The sequence below is a fragment of the Lagenorhynchus albirostris genome, chromosome 16 (assembly GCF_949774975.1).
Source record: "Lagenorhynchus albirostris chromosome 16, mLagAlb1.1, whole genome shotgun sequence".
Lineage (NCBI taxonomy): Eukaryota > Metazoa > Chordata > Mammalia > Artiodactyla > Delphinidae > Lagenorhynchus > Lagenorhynchus albirostris.
The window spans coordinates 76,024,171-76,046,082 of record NC_083110.1 but is presented as its reverse complement, the minus strand read 5'-3'; the positions used below and the strand labels follow the sequence as shown (position 1 = coordinate 76,046,082).

Here is a 21,912-nt window from a genome sequence, read left to right as displayed (position 1 = left end):
TATTTCCATTTCTCTAGGAGGTGGGTCAAAAAGGATCTTGCTGTGATTTATGTCATAGAGTGTTCTGCCTATGTTTTCCTCTAAGAGTTTTATGATGTCTGGCCTTACCGTTTAGGTCTCGAATCCATTTTGAGTTTATTTTTGTGTGTGGTGTTAGGAAGTGTTCTAATTTCATTCTTTTATGTGTAGCTGTCCAGTTTACCCAGCACCACTTATTAAAGAGGCTGTTTTTTCTCAATTGTGTATTCTTGCCTCCTTTATCAAAGATAAGGTGACCATATGTGAGTGGGTTTATCTCTGAGCTTTCTACCTTGTTCCATTGATCTATATTTCTGTTTTTGTGCCAGTACCACACTGTCTTGATTACTGTAGCTTTGTAGTATAGTCTGAAGTCCAAGAGCCTGATTCCTCCAGCTCCATTTTTTCTTTCTCAAGATTGCTTTCACTATTCGGGGTCTTCTGTGTTTCCATACAAATTGTGCAATTTTTTGTTCTAGTTCTGTGAAAAACGCCAGTGGTAGTTTGATACAGATTGCGTTGAATCTGTAGATTGCTTTGGGTAGCATAGTCATTTTTACAGTGTTGATTCTTCCAATCCAAGAACATGGTATATCTCTCCATCTGTTTGTATCATCTTTAATTTCTTTCATCAGTGTCTTATAGTTTTCTGCGCACAGGTCTTTTGTCTCCTTAGGTAGGTTTATCCCTAGGTATTTTATTCTTTTTGTTGCAATGGTAAATGGGAATGTTTCCTTAATTTCTCTTTCAGATTTTTCATCATTAGTGTATAAGAATGCAAGAGATTTATGTGTATTAATTTTGTATCCTGCTACTTTACCAAATTCATTGATTAGCTCTAGTAGTTTTCTGGTAGCATCTTTAGGATTCTCTATGTATAGCATCATGTCATCTGCAAACAGTGACAGTTTTACTTCTTTTTGTATTTGGATTCCTTTTATTTCTTTTTCTTTTCCTATTGCTGTGGCTAAAACTTCCCAAACCATGTTGAATAATAGTGGTGAGAGTGGACATCCTTGTCTTGTTCCTTATCTTAGAGGAAATGGTTTCAGTTTTTCACCATTGGGAAAGATGTTGGCTGTGGCTTTGTCATATATGGCCTTTGTTATGTTGAGGAAGCTTCCCTCTATACCTGCTTTCTGGAGAGATTTTATCATAAATGGGTGTTGCATTTTGTCTAAAGCTTTTTCTCCACCTATTGAGATGATCATATGATTTTTCTCGTTCAATTTGTTAATATAGTATATCACATTGATTGATTTGTTTATATTGAAGGATCCTTGCATTCCTGGGATAAACCCCACTTGATCATGGTGTATGATCCTTTTAATGTGCTTTGTTTGCTAGTATTTTGTTGAGGATTTTTGCATCTATGTTCATCAGTGATATTGGCCTGTAGTTTTCTTTTTGTGTGTGACATCTTTGTCTGGTTTTGGTATCAGGATGATGGTGGCCTCATAGATGAGTTTGGGAGTGTTCCTCCCTCTGCTGTATTGTGGAAGAGTTTGAGAAGAACAGGTGTTAGCTCTTCTCTAAATGTTTGATAAAATTTGCATGTGAAGCCATCTGGTCCTGGGCTTTTGTTTGTTGGAAGATTTTTAATCACAGTTTCAGTTTCAGTGCTTGTGATTGGTCTGCTTTTATTTTCTATTTCTTCCTGGTCCAGTGTTGGAAGGTTGTGCTTTTCTAATAGTTTGTCCATTTCTTTCAGCTTGTCCATTTTATTGGCATATAGTTGCTTGTAGTAATCTCTTATGATCCTGTGTATTTCTTCAGTGTCAGTTGTTACTTCTCCTTTTTCATTTCTAATTCTGTTGATTTGAGTCTTCTCCCTTTTTTTCTTGATGAATCTGGCTAACGGTTTATCAATTTCGCTTATGTTCTCAAAGAACCAGCCTTTAGATTTATTGATCTTTGCTATTGTTTCTTTCAATTCTTTTTCATTTATTTCTGTTTTTTTTTTTTTTTTTTGCGGTACACAGGCCTCTCACTGTTGTGGCCTCTCCCGTTGCGGAGCCTGTGCTCCGGACGTGCAGGCTCAGCGGCCATGGCTCACGGGCTCAGCCGCTTCGCGGCATGTGGGATCTTCCCAGACCGGGGCACGAACCCGTGTCCCCTGCATTGGCAGGCGGACTCTCAACCACTGCACCACCAGGGAAGCCCTTCATTTATTTCTGATCTGATATTTATGATTCCCTTCCTTCTGCTAACTTTGAGGGGTTTTTTTGTTGTTGTTCTTCTTTCTCTAATTGCTTTAGGTGTAAGTTTAGGTTGTTTATTTGGGATTTTTCTTGTTTCTTGAGGTAGGATTGTATTGCTATAAACTTCCCTCTTAGAACTGCTTTTGCTGCATCCCATAGGTTTTGGGTTGTCGCTTTTTCATTGACATTTGTTTTTAGGTATTTTTTGATTTCCTCTTTCATTTCTTCAGTGATCTCTTGGTTATTTAGTAGAGTATTGTTTAGCCTCCATGTGTTTGTATTTTCTACATTTTTTTCCTGTAATTGATATGTACTCTTATAGTGTTGTGGTTGGAAAAGATACTTGATACGATTTCAATTTTCTTAAATTTATGAAGGCTTGATTTGTGACCCAAGATAGGGTCTATCCTGGAGAATTTTCCATGAGCACTTGAGAAGAAAATGTATTCTGTTGTTTTTGGATGGAATGTCCTATAAATATCAATTAAGTCCATGTTGTCTAATGTGTCATTTAAAGCTTGTGTTTCCTTATTTATTTTCATTTTGGATGATCTGTCCATTGGTGACAGTGGGGTGTTAAAGTCCCCTACTATGATTGTGTTACTGTCGATTTCCCCTTTTATGGCTGTTAGCATTTGCCTTATGTATTGAGGTGCTCCTATGTTGGGTGCATAAATATTTACAATTGTTACAGCTTCTTCTTGGATTGATCCCTTGATCATTATGTAGTGTCCTTCTTTGTCTCTTGTAATAGCCTTTATTTTAAAGTCTGTTTTGTCTGATATGTCAATTGCTACTCCAGATTTCTTTTTGTTTCCATTTGCATGGACTATCTTTTTCCATCCCCTCACTTTCAGTCTGTATGTGTCCCTAGGTCTGAAGTGGGTCTCTTGTAGACAGCATACATATGGGTCTTGTTTTTGTATCCATTCAGCCAGTCTGTGTCTTGGTTGGAGCATTTAATCCATTTACATTTAAGGTAATTATCGATATGTATGTTCCTATGACCATTTTCTTAATTGTTTTGGGTTTGTTTTGTATGTCTTTTCCTTCTCTTGTATTTCCTGCCTAGGGGAGTTCCTTTAGCTTTTGTTGTAAAGCTGGTTTGGTGGTGCTGAATTGTCTTAACTTTTGCTTGTCTGTAAAGGTTTTAGTTTCTCCGTCGAATCTGAATGAGATCCTTGCTGGGTAGAGTAATCTTGGTTATAGGTTTTTCCCTTTCATCACTTTAAATATGTCCTGGCACTCTCTTCTGGCTTTCAGAGTTTCTGCTGAAAGATCAGCTGTTAACCTTATGGGGATTCCCTTGTATGTTATTTGTTGCTTTTCCCTCACTGCTTTTACTCTTTTTCCTTTGTATTTAATTTTTGGTAGTTTGATTAATATGTGTCTTGGCGTGTTTCTCCTTGGGTTTATCCTGTATGGGACCGTCTGCACTTGCTCAACTTGATTGATTATTTACTTTCCCATGTTAGGGAAGTGTTCAACTATGATCTCTTCAAATATTTTCTCAGACCCTTTCTTTTTCTCTCCTTTTTCTGGGACCCCTGAAATGGTGCATTTAATGTTGTCCCAGAGGTCTCTGTGACTGTCCTCAATTGTTTTCATTCTTTTTTCTGCTCTGTGGCAGTTATTTCCACTATTTTATCTTCCAGGTCACTTATCCGTTCTTCTGCCTCAGTTATTCTGCTATTGATTCCTTCTAGAGTATTTTTAATTTCATTTATTTTGTTGTTCATCATTGTCTGTTTGCTCTTTAGTTCTTCTCGGTCCTTGTTAAACGTTTCTTGTATTTTCTCCATTCTATTTCCAAGATTTTGGATCATCTTTACTGTCAATACTCTGAATTCTTTTTCAGGTAGACTGCCTATTTCCTCTTCATTTGTTTGGTCTGGTGGGTTTTTACCTTGCTCCTTCACCTGCTGCATAATTCTCTGTCTTCTCATTTTGTTTGTCTTTCTTTGTTTGGAGTCTCCTTTTCGCAGGCTGCCGGTTCGTAGTTCCTTTTGTTTTTGGTGTCTGCCCTCAGTGGGTGAGGTTGGTTCAGTGGCTTGTGTAGGTTTCCTGTTGGAGGGGACTGGTGCCTGTGTTCTGGTGGGTGGGTCTGGATCTTGTCTTTCTGGTGGGCAGGGCCGTGTCCGGCGGTGTGTTTTGGGGTGTCTGTGAACTTAGTATGATTTTAGGCAGCCTCTCTGCTTATGGGTGGGGCTGTGTTCCTGTCTTGCTAGTTGTTTGGCATGGGACATCCGGCAGTGGTGCTTGCTGGCCGTTGGGTAGAGCTGGGTCTTAGCTTTGAGATGGAGATCTCTGGGAGAGCTCTCACCGATTGATATTATGTGGGGCCGGGAGGCATCTGGTGGTCCAATGCCCTGAACTCGGCTCTCCCACCTCGGAGGCTCAGGTTTGACACCAGGCGAGAGCACCAAGACCCTGTCAGCCACACGGCAGGTAAGTGGGGATTTTCTTGCCTTTTGGGAAGTCTGAGGCCTTCTGCCAGCGTTCAGTAGGTGTTCTGTAGGAGTTGTTCACATGTAGATGTATTTTTGATGTATTTGTAGAGAGGAAGGTGATCTCTACGTCTTACTTCTCCGCCATCTTGAAGGTCCCCCTGCAATAGGAGACTCCACTGAAGACACCAACCTCCGCACAAGCTGGAGGTGCAGAGGCATTGTTTTCAGAGGGTTTGCAGCTTGCTTTTTTTTTTCTTTTCTTTGTGCTTCGTCTAGTTTCATTGGCACTTCAGATCAGAGTGCCTAGTCAAGAATAATTTTAAAAGTAGATTGTAGGGCTTCCCTGGTGGCGCAGTGGTTGAGAGTCCGCCTGCCGATGCAGGGGACGCAGGTTTGTGCCCTGGTCCGGGAAGATCTCACATGCCGCGGAGCGGCTGGGCCCGTGAGCCATGGCCGCTGAGCCTGCATGTCCGGAGCCTGTGCTCCACAACGGGAGAGGCCATGGCAGTGAGAGGCCTGCGTACTGCAAAAAAAAAAAAAAAAAAAGTAGGTTGTATATCAGTTACTATTTATATCTGTGCATCTCCTTTCCTTTCCTCATTAAAATTAAAATTTATTTTAATCAGTTTTATGAGCAAGTAGTTAAAGAAATCAAAACATTAAAGGATTATAACAAATAAACAATAGAATGGTGGTTGCCACGGGCTGAGCAGGAGGGGAAATGGGGAGATGTAGGTTAAAGGGTATAAATTTTCAGTTATAAGAAGAATAAGTTCAAAGGATCTAACATATAGCGTGGTGATTATAGTTAGTAATACAGTATTGTATAATATTGAAAGTTATTGAGAGTTAAATCTTAAGCATTCTCACCGCACAGACAAAAAGGTGAGTTAACACCAGAGGTGTTAATTATTTATCTTGATTAATTAATTATTAATTATCTTATTTATTAATTATCTAATCATCTGCATTAATTATCTTGATCTTGGTAATCATTCCATAATGTATATGCATATCAAATCATCATGTTGTACACTTTAAATATATACAATTGTATCTGTCAGTTATTCCTAGTAAAGTTGTAAAAAACAAAAACAAAACAGTAGTTCCTGTTGAGGCATTCCACATTCCACCCCACCCCCTGACTGCCCCTGAATGCTGTGAATGGGGCAACTACTTCCAACTCTTTTAAATTGTTTCTTTGGACATTTAAATCTTAATTTCTAAATGATATGAACGTATTGATATGTATTGGTTTATATAAATTTGGGACTTTATCTTTTGAGTTCTTATTACGGAAGATGAGAATTTCAGCTCATTTTTAAAATCACTCCTTTACCCCTCTTTAATTTTTCCAATAAAGTCGCATCTCAGATTTTGGATAAATTTACATTTGAGGTTTTCATTGTTATGACTATAAATATTGCTTACTATTGAGCCAAGAATTATTGTAGTTTTGAACCAAGAAATCGTTTCTTTTATATAATTTCTTGACAACCTTTTGTTTTCCTGGAACTGCTCATGTTTTTAAAAACATCTCCCCACACCCTGCAATAGTCTGGGTCTGTAAAATACCCTTCAATATAACTTTCTATAAGGTCAGATCTGTTCAATGATGTTCAGTCTGACTTTTGTTGTTTTGTGTTTCTGTAGACATTCTTTCGGGAGCCCTTTGACCTGCTGTATTCTGAATAGGTTGCTTTCTGGGTCTATTACATCACTAGTATCTCGGGACTTCTTCACCATCATTCTGAGAAGTCCCTCCTATGTCGGAACCCATTTTTTCTGGATCTGATATCTTCCTCTTTTTGGTGTTCTGCCTCATTTTTGTGGAGCACATCCTACAGTAGCAGACATTTTACTGATACCATTTTTGGCATTCTGGTGTAACTTGGTGACATCTCTGGGGCTGGTACCTCCTCTTTCATTGAATTCTCCCAGATGCTTGCTTTATAAATGTATAATTGATTTTGCAGAGGTGGCTGGCATTTCCCAAAGAGTCAGCTTCAGGAAGGGCTCTTCAATCTCCTGACACCTTATTACGTTTAATTGACTGTCTGGGGTGCTCAGGAAGAACTTTGATTGGCAGCAGAAGCAAACTATCCAGACTGGCAAAAACGGGAACTGTAAATTGAATGTCGGATACCAGTCAGTAGACTTTGGCCGAATGACACGAGGACAGCTGCTCCAAGCTTTCATGGTCCTGTAGGGATGAACATCCTGGGCTGTGGGCAGCTCTTTCTTGTCTGCTTAGCCCATAAGCTGGCATTCTTAAGCTCTGCGTGATTGACATTTTGGGACGGGCAGCGCTTTGTGAGGTGTTGCTGTCCTGTGCATTGTAGAATGTTTAGCAGCATCCCTGGCTTCCATCTGTTAGTTGCCAGTTGCACACACCTCCCCGAGTTGTGACAGCCAAAAATGACTGCAAATGTTGCCGGAGGGGGCAACATGGACTCCTGTTAAGAACTTTAGATGGTGGGCCTCCTCTTTTTTCAGATTTTATAACTCTATTCTGGATATTTGAGGTTATAGAAAATGTGACACCAATGAACTGGAATAGTATTGCAATTCCCTGGAATTTTGTACAGTGTGAAATCATTCTTAAAACACCCATATTTCCATGATTTACCAAATATTCGTTGTTTTAGGCCTACTGATACCTAGCATTTACTGAGTGTTCAATTCTTTTTGAGCCCATGCTTCTAAGTGCCAGGCCCTGTTGAAAGCACAGGCAGCATCCTGTCACTTGAACAGATGGGGAAACTGAGGCACAGAAGAGCATTTAGGCAAATTGCCTGAATTAATGCAGTATGAAAGTTGCAGAACTGGGATTCACACCCAGATAGGACTTCAGAGTACAAGCTCTTAATCAATACACTGTGCAGTGGGTGATTTTGAGATGCCAAGACCAGGACACAAGCACCGTGAGGGGACTTCAGTCCACCTGCCTGTTCTGAGCTCCAGGAAGGCAGGATGGCCTGTGTCATCTACCTTTGTATTTCTGTTGCTGGGGCCACTACTTGGCATATAGCAAAGACAAGGTGAAGGTTAATTTTAATAAATTAAGCTATTCTAAGCACCCGTCTCATGGGCAGTTTATGAGAAAAGAGGAACCACAACAAAAACGGAGTGTGTATTATGGTTTCTTGAAAGAAGATGAATTGTGATATTGTAGGTCGTTAATGGGTTTCAGGTCTCCTCCACTGGGGGGATAAGTGCCTTAGATGAAGAAAGGGAGCAATTGTGTAATTATAGCCTTCAGGCTGGGATGGTGATCTCCCCGTTGACTGGTAATGTTGGGAGATGAGGGGTTATACTTAAGAGTTGTCATCACTTTAACAAAATGCACCGAAGCACAGGTGGGACCATTAACACACACTTGCAAAATTTAGCTTTTCTTTGATGGCTCTAGAAGGCAGAACCTTGCAGCACCTCTAGGTCCTTATTGCAGACACCCTGTGTACCATCAGACGTGGAGGTGCTGGCTCACTGAGAGCTTGGGTCTCTGGAGAATGTAGACTAGCAGTTTTTTAATTCACCTTCATTTGAGATGGTAGTGCTTTTAGAAGACCATGATATGTTAGTATTCTGACATTCTCTCAAGGCTGTTTCAAGATTGTTTCAGGAATGGACTGGGAATGCGTATGTGGTGTTGGTCCTGATAAAGGCTTATGTTAGCTGGTGCAGTGATGGATGGGCTCCGCTAATGGGACCCTTAGCCAAGCTGTTCCCCTGCTATAGCTGAGCTCTGAGCTTCCCGTCAGTGTTGGCCATTACAAGTAAGAATTTGAGCTGCAGAGTACTCAGAGGTAGGGAAGATAGACTGGCTTATCATTCTTACCTGTTGGCTGTCACTCAGACTTTTTTTCATCTGATTATGCACTTGTGAAATAACCATAGGAAAATGGGATTCATGCAGAGAAGATCTTAGTAAATTAGAAAGGTTCACCTGGCTCACTTGTCTTTTTTTTTTTTTTTTTTTTTAGGTCAGGGCATTGTCTCTTCACATGGTAATAAAACAGGGAAAATTCCAGAACAGAAACGTCACGTACCTTGTAAATTCAGATCAAGGGAATCTTTGGTAGTAGTAGTAGCTGACACTCAGACACATCAAATGACTTAAATGCTAATAAATAAATTTTCACTAGATAAACTTAACCTTCAACTCCAAGTTCAAATATCATCTCTGACTTGGGGCTTCCTGTCCGTGGTCTCCCCCAGACCAAGTTAGCTGTGCTAGGCTTGAGTATTCCCATAGCAGTTTGCTCCTATTCCTGAAATAACACATTCCCTATTATGTTCTAATTCATCTGTTTTCATGTCTTTCTTCCTGCCTGGATCCTGAGATTCTAGGAGGGGATGATTCACCTTTGTACCCCCGGCACCTGGCATGTGTAGGCTGGTATGTAGGAGACGGTCTGTGTCTGTTGGACGAATGAGTAATAGAACTCATTAAATTTCATCTTTTACACTGGGCAAGAGGAGGACTTATCATATTGAAATATTTCCAGCTTGTTAATAATAAGCAACTCCTTTTTATGATTTAGAATAAGGAGTTCAGGGCACAATGACTATTTTTTTTTTTCCAATTCCTCATTCTCTTCTATTCCTCCCAACCCCCTTCCTCAAAATCTCATAAAAAATTTTGTCTTAATTTTCTTCTATTCTGGGTCTTTTTGAAGAACACCCCTCTCTTTTTTTTTTCTTTTTTAATTGACGTATAGTTGATTTACAGTGTTGTGTTAGTTTCAGGTGTACAGCAAAGCTATTCAGATACACACACACACACACACACACACACACACACGTATACATGTATCTATGTATATTCTTCTTCAGATTCTTTTCCCTTATAGATTATTACAAGATATTGAGCATAGTCTCCTGTGCTATACAGTAGGTACTTGTTAGTTATCTATTTTATATATAGTAGTGAAGAGCACCCCTCTCTTTCTTTTCAGGCAGGTATTAATGAAAATGATTTTTACGACGGGGCATGGTGCGCGGGAAGGAACGACCTCCATCAGTGGATTGAAGTGGATGCCAGACGTCTGACCAAGTTCACTGGTGTCATCACTCAAGGGAGGAACTCGCTCTGGCTGTAAGTGTGGCTGGACCTGTGCTTCCTAGACTCTGTGCCTTGAGTCTAAAGTTCTAGAGTTTAGACAAGGTCAGGGAAGTTGCAGAGAGGTATCTGGGGATAGGCAATAGAAAGGAAGAAAGTTGCAGTGAGGACAGGAGGCTGGCCTTGCTGTAGACATGCTGGGAAGGTGCATCTGTTGGATCAACACCTTCCCTGATACCGGAGCAGAGAGAAGGATCCGTGGGTTAGGCTGAGGAGACAGAGGTGTTGTCCAACTCAGGCAGGGTAGGCAGGTAGCTGCCGTCTTGGATCTGGGGCGAGCTACTGGTGCCCTGACTGGTGGGCTGAACACAGCCTAATGTAGGAACTCTGCACAAGCAGTGAGTGACAGGTAATGGTCTCCAGCCACTGTCCTGGGGTAGAAGGGATGAATCTTCCAGATTCTGGGAAGAAAGATGAACTCTAAGCAGGTTCCCAAATAAAGAACCACTGGAGGAGTAGTAGAATTGAAGGAGGAGTCCGTCTGGGGCCTGACAATGAGATGCAAGAGCCCATTGTTCAGAATTGAGCTTGGGATCAGGGCTGGGTCAGTAATAATAGTAGTCCCAAGAGAGGTGGGCTGTAGCTCCTTAAAACTCATCTCACGGTACGTGTATACAACGGAATATTATTCAGCCTTAAAAAGGAAGGAAATTCTGACACACACTACGACATGCATGAACTTTGAGGACTATATGCTCAGTGCAATAAGCCACACACAAAAGGACAAACACTGTATGACTCCACTTCCATGAGGTTCCTAGAACAGTTAAAGTCATAGAGACAGAAAGGAGGATGAACGGTAGCTGCCGGGGTCTGGCGGAGGGGGATAGGGTGTTACTGTTTAATGGGCATGGAGTCGAGTTGGGGACGATGAAAATTTCTGGAGATGGCTGGTGGCGATGGTTATACAACAGTGTGAATGTACGTGATGCCTCAGAATTGCACGCTTCCAAGTGATTAATTTCATGTTATGTGTATTTTACTACAATAAACAAAAAATATATATGTAAACAAAACAAAACCTTTCCACTTCAGCCCAGGGATAGTGGTGGAGACAGAGGCAGGACTATATCTGTGGGGCTGTCCTGTGGCTTAAGCTGTGTAGACGGCAAACATGCAGAGACTGGGCGTTAGGCAAGAATTAGGAGGGGCTGCAGGACCTTGGGTGCTTTCTTAATTTAAACAAGAAATTTTCAATTCCTCTAACATCTGTCTACACTGAGAAGCCAAGAGCACAAATGCCTTCTATTTAGACATTAGGGAACTGACTGTGGACCTAGTTAGCAAAGAGCCCTCCTGTCCTGCCACCCCTCCCCCTGCCCTGACTATACTGCACACTCAAATCCCATGTCTTGGTCCCTTTCAGGTTTTACTGATTACCAGTTGGCAACCATGTAAAGTCTGTCTTTGTTGCTTAGATTCATTTTAATGCCTGGGAAGATCAACATTAATAAGTAAACCAGGGCTTCCCTGGTGGCGCAGTGGTTGAGAGTTCGCCTGCCGATGCGGGAGACACGGGTTCGTGCCCTGGTCCGGGAAGATCCCACATGCCGCGGAGCGGCTGGGCCCATGAGCGGCCGCAACAGTGAGAGGCCCGCGTACCGCAAAAAACCCCAAAAAAATGACAAACAAATAAATAAGTAAAACCGGGATAAGAGGAGGGAACGTGGCATCAGTGCTCACATTTAACTGCCCGTCTTTGTCACCGTAAAGGGGACTTTCTTACAAAATGACAGTTGTCAGGCTGACTCATCATGTTTTCCTCTGAACCTTTTTTATCGTAAAGACAATACTGTAACCTCCAACAACATTTAAAAACATTACCCGTGATTCCACCGTCCTTGAGCAAACATAATTTTTCTACAGATTTGTAATCATATTACATATGCAATTGTTATTTTTAATTTAAAAACATATCCATAACATTTTCATGCTGTTACTCAGAGTTCATAATGATCATTTTTAATAGCCTGTAATTTACTCAGCCATGCCTCTATCACCGGCTCAATTTTCTGCTATCACATACTTTACAGGAAAGCGTTTATATACTTGTTTCTTCCTTTGAATTACTTCCTTCAAATAAATTTCCAGAGCGGGGATAATTTGTACATTTTGACAACATTTGGTTATGTATTTGTGCTACTCACGTTTTATTCACTTTACTTTTCAGTAGCACTTATGTGTGTGTTCACATATGCTGATTTTTGCTCTGTGGTGTGTCTTGCTGTAATCAGCGGCTTATTACCATAACAATTGTTTTCACTGTGTAGATTCTGAAAGGCAAGAATTTTAGAAGAAACAAAGTTGAATTGCTCAAGAAGAATAGAAACTTGGAAAGAAAGACTGATCTGAGGTCATCAGTAAGGATGAGAGCAGGGATTTTACCTTAATGCTTGTATATTAACCTGTCTACTCAGTATCATTAGAGAAGCAGTAGTTGGGTTATTACTGGATTAGAAAGAAAGAGCAGGGTAGGAGCACTGTTTACATTCTATTTCAGCTGGAAACACAAGAGGGTTTGGGGTGAATAAGAAATTGCAGTAGAACAATATCTTTCTTTGACTAAGCCCGGGACAGGAACATCTAAGAGGGAGGCAAGGGATAGAATTGCTTTTAAGAGTCAGTTTTTTTAATGTATAAATGTATTTCAGGTCAGGGACAATGAAATGAAATCTGATGAGTTTCAGTTGATCTTACCTCCTGGAATCGGACTCTGTACTAAGGAGTGAGGAGGAAACAGTCTCGGGTACATTTTGGTATCTGAGCCCCTTGCCCCCGAGGCGCTGGAGGTACTGTGACCAGAAAGCTTGCCAACCACAGAAATCACCAAATATCAATAGTAAGGAAGACAGTAGCTGTCCTTCTTTCCCTCTCCAGGGCCTCTATCCCCGTGCTGTTCCCAGTACAGCCATCTACGGTACCACTTTTAATATTCCTATTCATTGGTTTCCATATTTCTCCCCGCTAGTCTGTGAGAACTTGATAGAGGCAATGCCTTGATAGTCTGTGTCTCTGGGACCTGGCCCAGTACCAGACATCTAATAGATGCTCAATCAGTGATTCTTTAATGAATGAATATTGTACGGAAGTAGCAGATTGGCAAAGAGTCATTCACACCAAATGGTAATGAGTTAATTAATTGTGAGTGTAAATGACTGAAAGCAGGCTTAAACTGTAAGGGGGAGAGGGGAGGGGACGTGGAAAGAGTAGACTGAGAAGTGATAAGGATTTTTAGAGGTGGAGGCACATAAAACAATGTGGCTTTGGAATAATGTCATGGCTGACTCATGCTGGTTATGAGATTTCTCTTCTTTGAACCTCAGTACGCTCTTCTGTAAAATGGATTAACTACTGTCTAACTCATAAAGATGTGGTGAAAGTTAAATGGAATTATATTACGATGTTTTAAAATTACCCAGGACGTAATAAGAGCTCAATAAATGGGGCTTGCTTCCCTCTGCACCTAGAGCGAACAGTGGTTTTCAAGCTTTATTTTTAGCCACAGACCTTCCTTCATATAAAGTCTTTCCTGGAAACATTTAGAAAATACAGACAGATGAGGCTGCTTCCTGTGAATATGGTGGTGGGGAGAGCATTGCCTGCCTGGCCTCCCCTTGACCCCTCACAGGACCACCCCTGGAGGATGCATTATGAAAATATCACTGTGTAACAAGCATACTAGACAGCTTGAGGGTGCCTCTCTGCAAGTTACAATCCTGCCAGCACTCCAAGTGCGGATTGCTTCTTCTTGAATCCTGCAGGGCAACAGGCAGATGTAGAATTCGACCGAAGACAAGCGATGGCAGAGTTGGAATTAGAGTTTCATTTTTTCTAGTTAAATGGACAGACATACCATAATCTCAGAGTGCTGCACTTTGTTTGGTGATGTTTTAGAAATGGAGGGGAAATGGGGGGATGGCCCTTGGGAGTTGGCCAAATGGATGTTGCTGTTTCTAAGTAGCATCTATCTGGTTGTTAGAAGACAGGAGCACTTTGGAGTTACAATATATATTTCAGAACACTATGAAAATATTTCATTTATAAAACTTCTGTGGTTGGTATTTTAAAATGAACAGCCATCATCTTATTTGTTCCCATCTGTTTATTGAGCACTCTGAGTAAGCACTCTGTATAAGAACTGGCCTGCCTGCAGGGAGCTCTCAGTCTGGAAGAATCCAGTATGTTGACAGGTCAACTAGAATCGGCACCGTACACGTCGTGGGATGGGGGTAGGAGGTCTGTTAGCAGACCTGTGAAAGGTGATACGGCAGGTCGCGACGCTTAGCCATGGTCCGGGATGAGCTCCTAACCAAGTTGATGAAAAACTTTATGATTCTCATTGTAATAATTTTCAAATAATTCATACTATTTGAAAGTAATAAAATATAATTATTTTCATGATATTGAATAATTTATATTTTTCACCAATATAAACAATCCTTCCCCACTACACTGCAATTTAGAGAAATGTTAATATACTAGTAAAAGCCAATCTTTTGTTTTCCTGATTTCAGGAAGTATATTAGATCTATGAGTGTTGCAGTTATAGCCAATGTGATGATTGAAAAGTTAATTATTCTGTCTGAGGTGGATAGATGCTTCTAATAACTTGGGCAAAATACAGGCAATTTAAAATAACCAAATGTTTTAAACTTTATTTAGTAAACAAGACAGTTCTCATCCTCTCTTGAGAGTCTGTACGTGTGTCGTTAGGGAGAAACAGCAGTTTGATGGGTTTGTAAGGTGCGGGCTGGGGAAGGTTTGCCTGGCGGGCTGAAGTTTTTAGAAGCAGTTTGGCTAATTAGAGCAAGATGAATGGCGTGTGCTGTGAGCCAGCCTCATGGCTGAGGACACAAAGATGGTGGAAAAGACAGTCCCAGCCTGAAGAAGCTTGCCTTCTGTTTGTCGGTGCAAAGTCTTAGCCGAGATTCTTCATGTGGGCTTCCCCTTTGAGAATTCTGATGGTGAAGCAAAGGAGGAGGTGGGGTACCCAAAGCAGACGAAGACAAGGTCGAGGAAAGGCCTGTTTGCTGCTCTGTTTCCTGGAGACAGCTGTATTCACAGGAGGGGCAGGTCCCTAAGGGGCATGGGTGGCGCTGACACGGGTGCAGGGCTTCACCTGGAAGGAGGAGGATCTCCTAGTCCCGAGATAGAAGAGTCAGGGCGCAAGTGCTGAGATGGATTCAGAGCCTTCACACCAGAGGGTTTTCTATTCTTGGTGGCGTAGGAGGCAGGTCCTCTGCAGACGGTGAGTGAGGCAGGTTCAGGGGTTGGAAACTTAAGAAGGCCAGGGAGATTCCCTGTCCCTTTGTAGAAAGGACTGGGCTGGGCCCCCGAGCTCATGGAATAAAATCCTAATGGTCCCACTTGCCACCGTTGGCACTTTCTCCCCTGTGGGGGGCGGTGGAGAGTTGGTGGCAGTGCAGCTGGAGGAGGTCCAGGGACAAGGGCATTGCGGGACCTGGTAGGACACGGCGTGTTAAGGGTGAAGGGTTGTGAGGTTGAGATCCAGGGCTGGTCAGGAAGGAGTCAAAGCTAGAGAGCTGATTCCCTAGAAGCTAAGGTCAAGTTCACAGAGCCCCTGAGGAAGAGGAAGCTTCAGAAAAGGTAGAAACTTGCAAGGGGAGGACACTGGCCACCTGAGGGCTGCACGGGAGCTGTCCAGGTGATGACTGGGGTCAGGGCCGGAGAGGAGCAGGTGTCTGGGCATCTTGGGGTTGCAGGCTTCGCTGCTCAGTGCTGTCCCTGTAGGGAGAATCTCCAAGACGCGCTGGACCCTAGCTCAGGAGGGGGGATCAGGAGACAGCTGAAGAGACGGTGGGGTCTGTGTGAGAAGGAAAATGAAGAGGCAGAGGCAAATCAGAAGCGCTGAGGATGTTGGTCCAGAGACCAGGGATGGAGATGGAACCTTCCCAATACCTTCCTGGCCTGGGGCTCTGCCCAGTGGCTGGACCTCTGGTTTCCACAGTGAGAAGTATCCACCCGGTCCCTCCCTTTCTCGTCAACTCCATCTGGTTTTCCACTCCCTGGAGACTGACCCTTGGCAGTCTGGGCCCCAACCCCGCAGCAGCGTGCCGGGGCGCAGAGGAAAGGGGCGCCGGGCTGGGCCAGGACAGCCGGCAGCCCCTGGGAGCAGGGCTCAAAGGGAGGCTGCTGGTGCTTCATAAATCACCTACCCATCTTCTCAGGAGAGAGTGTGCGTGTGTTTTCAGCACGTGTCCTGCTGCGTTCCCCCCGTTATTGGCAAAATGAAATGTTTGGCACCTGTGGAGGGTGGGGGAGACAGAAGTTTCCATACTCCTTTCTAACCTCTTTGAAAACTGTCAGGTTTTGAACTGCTGAGTTTGGCTAAAATGGAGGGGTTTCAGTGAAAACATCTCCAAGTTCAAGTAGAAGGCCAGGCACACAGTCATTTCTTCACTTTGTGTTATGTGTCCACAATGCAGGCATAGTTACTTGAAATTGAATAAAGCTCTCCCTTGTGGCTGTATGGCTCATACTTGGTTTTTTGGGTGCCAGTGACTGAGGAATAAGTTCTCAGAAGGTAAAATCTCTGGAAAGGAAGCAACGCTAGAACTCCTTCGTGGAGATAAAGCTTCCACCCGGCTTTATTCCAGGGTCCTTGTACCCTGGCTCTGACTCCCCAGGAAACCCTCCGGAAGGTTGTTGGGTGCACTCACCCTTCTTCTCTTCTGTTCCGTCTCCAGCTTGGCTCACATAATGCTCCCACGCCTGCACCCACAGGGCCTGTGTGGACTGGCTGCCACTGCCTGTTTGACCTGCTTCCCTTTGCTCCTTCAGTCCTAGCCCGGGAGCCTTCTCTTTGTTCTGCAGATAAGCAAGCATGTTCCTGCCTCAGGGCCTTTGCATCTGCCATTTCCTCTGCCTGAAGGCGCAACCCTCCCTGCATTCAGAGGCGTTCTCTGACCAGCCTTCTGAAGCCCACCCTCTGTAGCTCTGTGTCCTCAACTGGCCCCGTTTGATTCCCTGGTTATTTGCTTGTACTTGCACTGGTGTCGCTCCCAGAGAGCAGACAGGGCCTGGCTCTGGTTTGCCACTGAATCCTCAGTGTTAGATCAGTGCACTGCACGGGGAAGGTCTCCATGATTGCCATCCCCAGCCCCTACTCCATCATTCAGAACGCTCAGATCATGTCCTGATACTGTCCTCTCCTGAGGCTGCACGGCCCCCACCCCCATCCCAATGTCTGCCCACCATAGGGGGCTCTTCAGTGCATAACCATCGGGAGAAAAGAAGCCACCTCCCGTGGGGACGCAGCTCTCGTATTCCTTTGGTGTCCCTCCTGTTCAGATGTCCAGGTCCTCACCTGGTATAGCCGAGCGGATCAGAGTTCAGATTCCAGAGTGAGGCTGGGATTCCAGACTCCCTGGTTGCATGGCCTTGGGTGTGTTTCTGAGCTGTTCTGTGCCTCTGTTCCTTCATCTATAAGATGGAGATGATAATAGTGCCTGGACTGCTGTGGGGATTAAATGAGTTCATACACATCAGGCAGTTAAGAGAGTCCTTGGCACGTGGTGAGTACCCTACAAGTGTCTGTCATTCCTGCTGTTCTCTTAAGATTCCTTCCCTTCTTTGGTGGAGGGCACTGCTCACGTGTTAACTCCCCTCTCCCCCATCCCTCTCTCCTCTCTCCAGCCAACGCCCTTGAGCGCTCAGACCACGGTCTCTCCCCAACTCCCCAACGGCCCTAGCTCCCTCTGCGTGGTCTTAGAGATGTTAAGAGATGTTAACTGGAGGCCTGCGTAGGTGGGTGGTCCGGGTGTTCTCCTCACTCTTCCAAGCCTCCGTTTCCTGGTTTGGGAGAAGAGCTTGTGTTGAGCGTTCAGTGAGACGCAGATGGAAAACGCTGACACCTTCTGGACCCAGAAGATGCTCAACGAACTGTGGCTGCAGTTACTTACGAAGTGGCTTCACCTCACCCCTCCCGTCTCCGAGCCCCCAAGCCCCCAGCCATCCAGAGTTGAACCTCCAGAGCCCGCAGTCACCCACCAGGAAAGACTTCAGAACTCAATCAGTCACATTGCGGCGGAGAAGTAGAGCCTGACATTTTGTGCAAATCTTCCTGTAACACATCTGTATTTTGTTGGATACTTTTGGTCAGCAGGAAATTCCTTTAAATAAAACGCCTAGACTCGAGCTGCTGAGGTTCTGTGTTACCTCATGGGGTGTCTCAGTGACTCTGCCTGGAAGGTCCCTTTCTTGTCCCCATTGTGTGGATGGGGAAACTGAGGCTTGGAGAGCTTGTGAGAATGCTTGTCCTTTCTGCTCCCTGTTCTCCCACTACCACTCTCGGCTTTCACCAGGCCTCAAGCCCCGTGAGTGGGCTCGTTTGTACTTCATCTGAGCACTTTCTCAGGGAATTGCACGGCTGCCCCTGGGCTGACCTACCTGTCAGACACAGCAGGCATGATGCCTGGGGCCTTGTAACCTTTAGGGGCCCAGGAAAGTGTCGAACTTCTTTTATAATCTGGAGAAAGTAAATGAACTTTTAGGTCGAGGAAAATATATAACGTTAATATATTCGTCTTTATACCAATGCAGTCATAAAATATGATTAAAAACAATTTTTTTAAATGGAAGAAGGGGCCTCTTCTTCCTCCATGTTGAGGTCCTAGTCCCAAGGGCCCGTGAATATGTTAGGTTTTGTAGCAAAGGGGACTCAAGGTTGCAGATGGAATTAACGTTGCTAATGAGCTGATCTTCAAACAGAAAGATGACCCTGGATTATCGGAGTGGGCCCGATGTATTCACAAGGGTCCTTAAAAGTGGAGGAGGGAGGAGAAGAGAGAACCAGAGAGCTGGCAGTGTGAGAAGAACCCCGCTGTTGCTGGCTTTGAAGATGGAGAAAGGGGCCATGAGCCGGGAATCTGGGCGCCTCCGGAAGCTGGGAAAGGCAGGGAAACAGATTCTCCCCTAGGGTTTCCAGAAGAAACACAGCCCTGCTGACACCTTGATTTCAGGACTTCTGACCTCCAGAATCATAAGCTAATAAATCTGTGCTGTTTAAACCACTCAGTTTGCAGTAATTTTACAGCAGCTATAGAAAGCTAAGAGAGGCAAAAGTACCCACAGCCCACAAAAGCCCTCACATGCCTTGGCTGCCCCCCTCCCCTCTCTGGTGCAAGCCCCCGGTGGAGACACCCAGCTCTGGACCATCATGCTCCACGCACAATATAACTGAACAGAAGCAGGGCCAGTGCTCTCCTCTGCATTCCTTAGGATTCCCGTGAGCCATTTCTTTGGTTCCTTTCTTCCTGCTCTTTCAAGCGTCTCTTTTAGATTTGGAGGACGTTAAATACTTTTTTTTTTTTTCTTTTAGTTCTCTGCAGTGGGGCTTCTTAACTAGGAACTGCCTCCCCCTTCACCCAGATTTATTGGACTTGGCCCCCAAAGTGGCATTTCCCCCCTCTTTCCCTGGTAGACAATTTGTACTGGAGGTAATGGAAAATAGACAATATTTCTAAGTTTATAACATTCCCTCCTATGGTCTGAATTCTCAGATAGCCATGGTAACCAGTCCAAAGTGAAAAATCCAATAAATTGGTGGGTTGGTTTTTCAGTGTCTAAGATTTGTCTGCACTGAGAATGTGGCAGAACCATTTAACCGTGTGATTGTGGTTCCGGCAGACAGAGGTGGGAGAGAGGGAGAGAACCAGAGTCAGTATCACTTAACGTTCTTGAGTGTCAGGCATGGCCATGCTTATTGTAGGGCAAAGAGAAACCTTTTTTCCCCAAAATGTTTCTAGAAGGCACAAAAGTTAGACTCTGCGGAGTAGTGGTCTTGCCCAGAGTTATCACTCAGCCACAGCCAGGATTTGAGGTTGCTGAGCTCTGTCAAGGAGGTGAGGGACAGGAAGAAAAAGCTGCCAGCTTCCAACAGAAAATTGGCATAAAAACTAGGAGAGATTGTTGGACTCCTGTTTCGCTGACAGAAAAGGATTTAATAGTGCTTTCCCAACTTGCATGAGAAAGTGGACAACACCCAGTGGTATTCAACAGAGGTTGTGGTTATTAGCGACCTTTCAGCTGATGAATGCTCATTTGCTGCATCAGATGATATGTGCTGAGGCTGATGGTGGTTGTTTTTGAGGATTTGAGGAGATTCTATCTCTTGCGAGGTGGAGGGAGAGAAGAATCTGACTAGGAAGACTAATTGCCATGAAACTCCAGTGTGATAGACCCCCAGTGGGCACTGGCAGGTCTTACCGTACATCCAGTCGAAATTAGTTCTTTGACTGTGGTTTGAGCTACTCATGCTTTTCCCAATTATTCTCTTTCTTATCACTTTACTTAGAGGACCTTTTGATGTACAAAAATTTTGAATTTTTATATGGTTACCCTAATCAGTCTCCTACGGTTTATATCATGCTTAGAAGACCTTGTCCCTTCTGAAGGTATAAGTAATTTTCCCCATATTTTCTTCTAGTATTTTTACGATTTCAAATTTTACATTGACATTTTAAACCATATGGAATGTATTTTGATGTAGGGTATATGTAATAGATCAGACTCTTTTTACCCTCAAATGGCCATTAGGATGTCCCAACATTATTTATTTTCCATATTATCTCCAACTGCTGTGGTCTGAATGTTTGTGTCCTCCCAAAATTTACATGTTAAATTCTAATGCCTGATGTGATGGTATTTATAGGTGGAGCATTTGGGAGATGACTAGGCCATGAGGGTGGAACCCTCACGGCTGGGATTAGTGCTCTTATGAGAGACCCCACAATGCTCCCGAGCCCCTCCCCCCATGTGAGGACACAACAGAAAGTCTGTGACCCAGAAGAGGGCCCTCATCCGACCATGCTAGCACCCTGATCTTGGACTTCCAGCTTCCAGAGCTGTGAGAAGTAAATTTCTGTTGTTTATTACTACAGAGAGTGGTAATATCTGGTGTTTTGTTATATCTGGTACTATGTGGTGTTTTGTTACAGCAGAGCCTAATTTAGGGACTAAGACACCAACTAAAGTGCCCCTAACGAGATACTCTAAATTCCTGTCTTCTATGGAGTTTACTTCCGGACTTTTCATTCCGTCTCACTGCTGTCTTTCTATGCCAGTACCAAACTGCTGTATAGTTATTACAGCATGTACTGTACTGTTTTACTATTTCTTAGATCTAGTTCTTCCTCCTTACTATTAATCTTTTCGGAATATTCCTGGCTATTCTTGCCATATTCTTTTTTCATATGAATTTTTCAAGAAGTCCAAATTAGCCCCCCAAAGAATTTCGGGTGATATGTTAGAGGGGAATGCCTTAGTTAAATTGCAGGAGGACTGGCATCCCTAAGATCAGAGTGTCTTCCTCTATGTAAGAACGTGGGCTTGGCTTTTCCATGTGTTCAGCTATCCCTTTTAACTTTTTGTACTGTTTCTTGTTTTTAAAAAAATGGGGTTTTTTTTCCTCAGTAATTTTCTGTGTTAATTGCATGCTTAGTTTTGTAAGAAAGGATTTTCCAGAGTGGCTGTGTTATTTTACATTCCCACAAGCAATGCATGTGATCCAGTTGCTCTGCATCCTTTCTAGTATTTGGTCTTGTCATTATTTTTAATTTTAGCTGTTCTAATAGGTGTGTAGTGATGTCTCATCATGGTCTTTATTCGTATTTGTCTAATAGCTGATGATGCTGAACATCTTTTCATGTACCTATTTGCCATCTGTATGTCTTCTTTTTTTTATTTTTATTTTTTATAAATTTATTTATTTATGGCTGCCTTGGGTCTTCGTTGCTGCACGCGGGCTTCCTCTAGTTGCCGTGAGCGGGGACTACTCTTCGTTGCACTGTGTGGGCTTCTCACTGCAATGGCTTCTCTTGCTGCGGAGCATGGGCTCTAGGCACGTGGGCTTCAGTAGTTGTGGCACACGGGCTCAGTAGTTGCAGCACGCGGGGCTCCAGAGCGCAGGCTCAGTAGTTGTGGCGCATGGGCTTCGTTGCTCCGCGGCATGTGGGATCTTCCCAGACCAGGGCTTGAACCCATGTCCCTGCATTGGCAGGCGGATTTTTAACCACTGCGCCACCAGGGAAGTCATGTCTTCTTTAGTGAAATGTCTCTTTGTGTCTTTTGTCTATGTTCTAATTGCCTTGTTTGTGTT

General features: G+C 43.6%; 1 protein-coding gene across 6 annotated transcripts in view; it reads left to right on the top strand.

Moving 5' to 3' along the window:
- Positions 1-21,912, top strand: part of CPXM2 (carboxypeptidase X, M14 family member 2) — a 128,274-nt gene that overhangs the window by 43,168 nt on the left and 63,194 nt on the right. For all 6 annotated transcript variants that reach the window (XM_060125688.1, XM_060125686.1, XM_060125684.1 and 3 more), the window contains exon 4: positions 9,631-9,770. In XM_060125688.1, the coding sequence (XP_059981671.1) occupies positions 9,631-9,770 (140 nt within the window). The remainder of the gene's footprint in view (positions 1-9,630; positions 9,771-21,912) is intronic.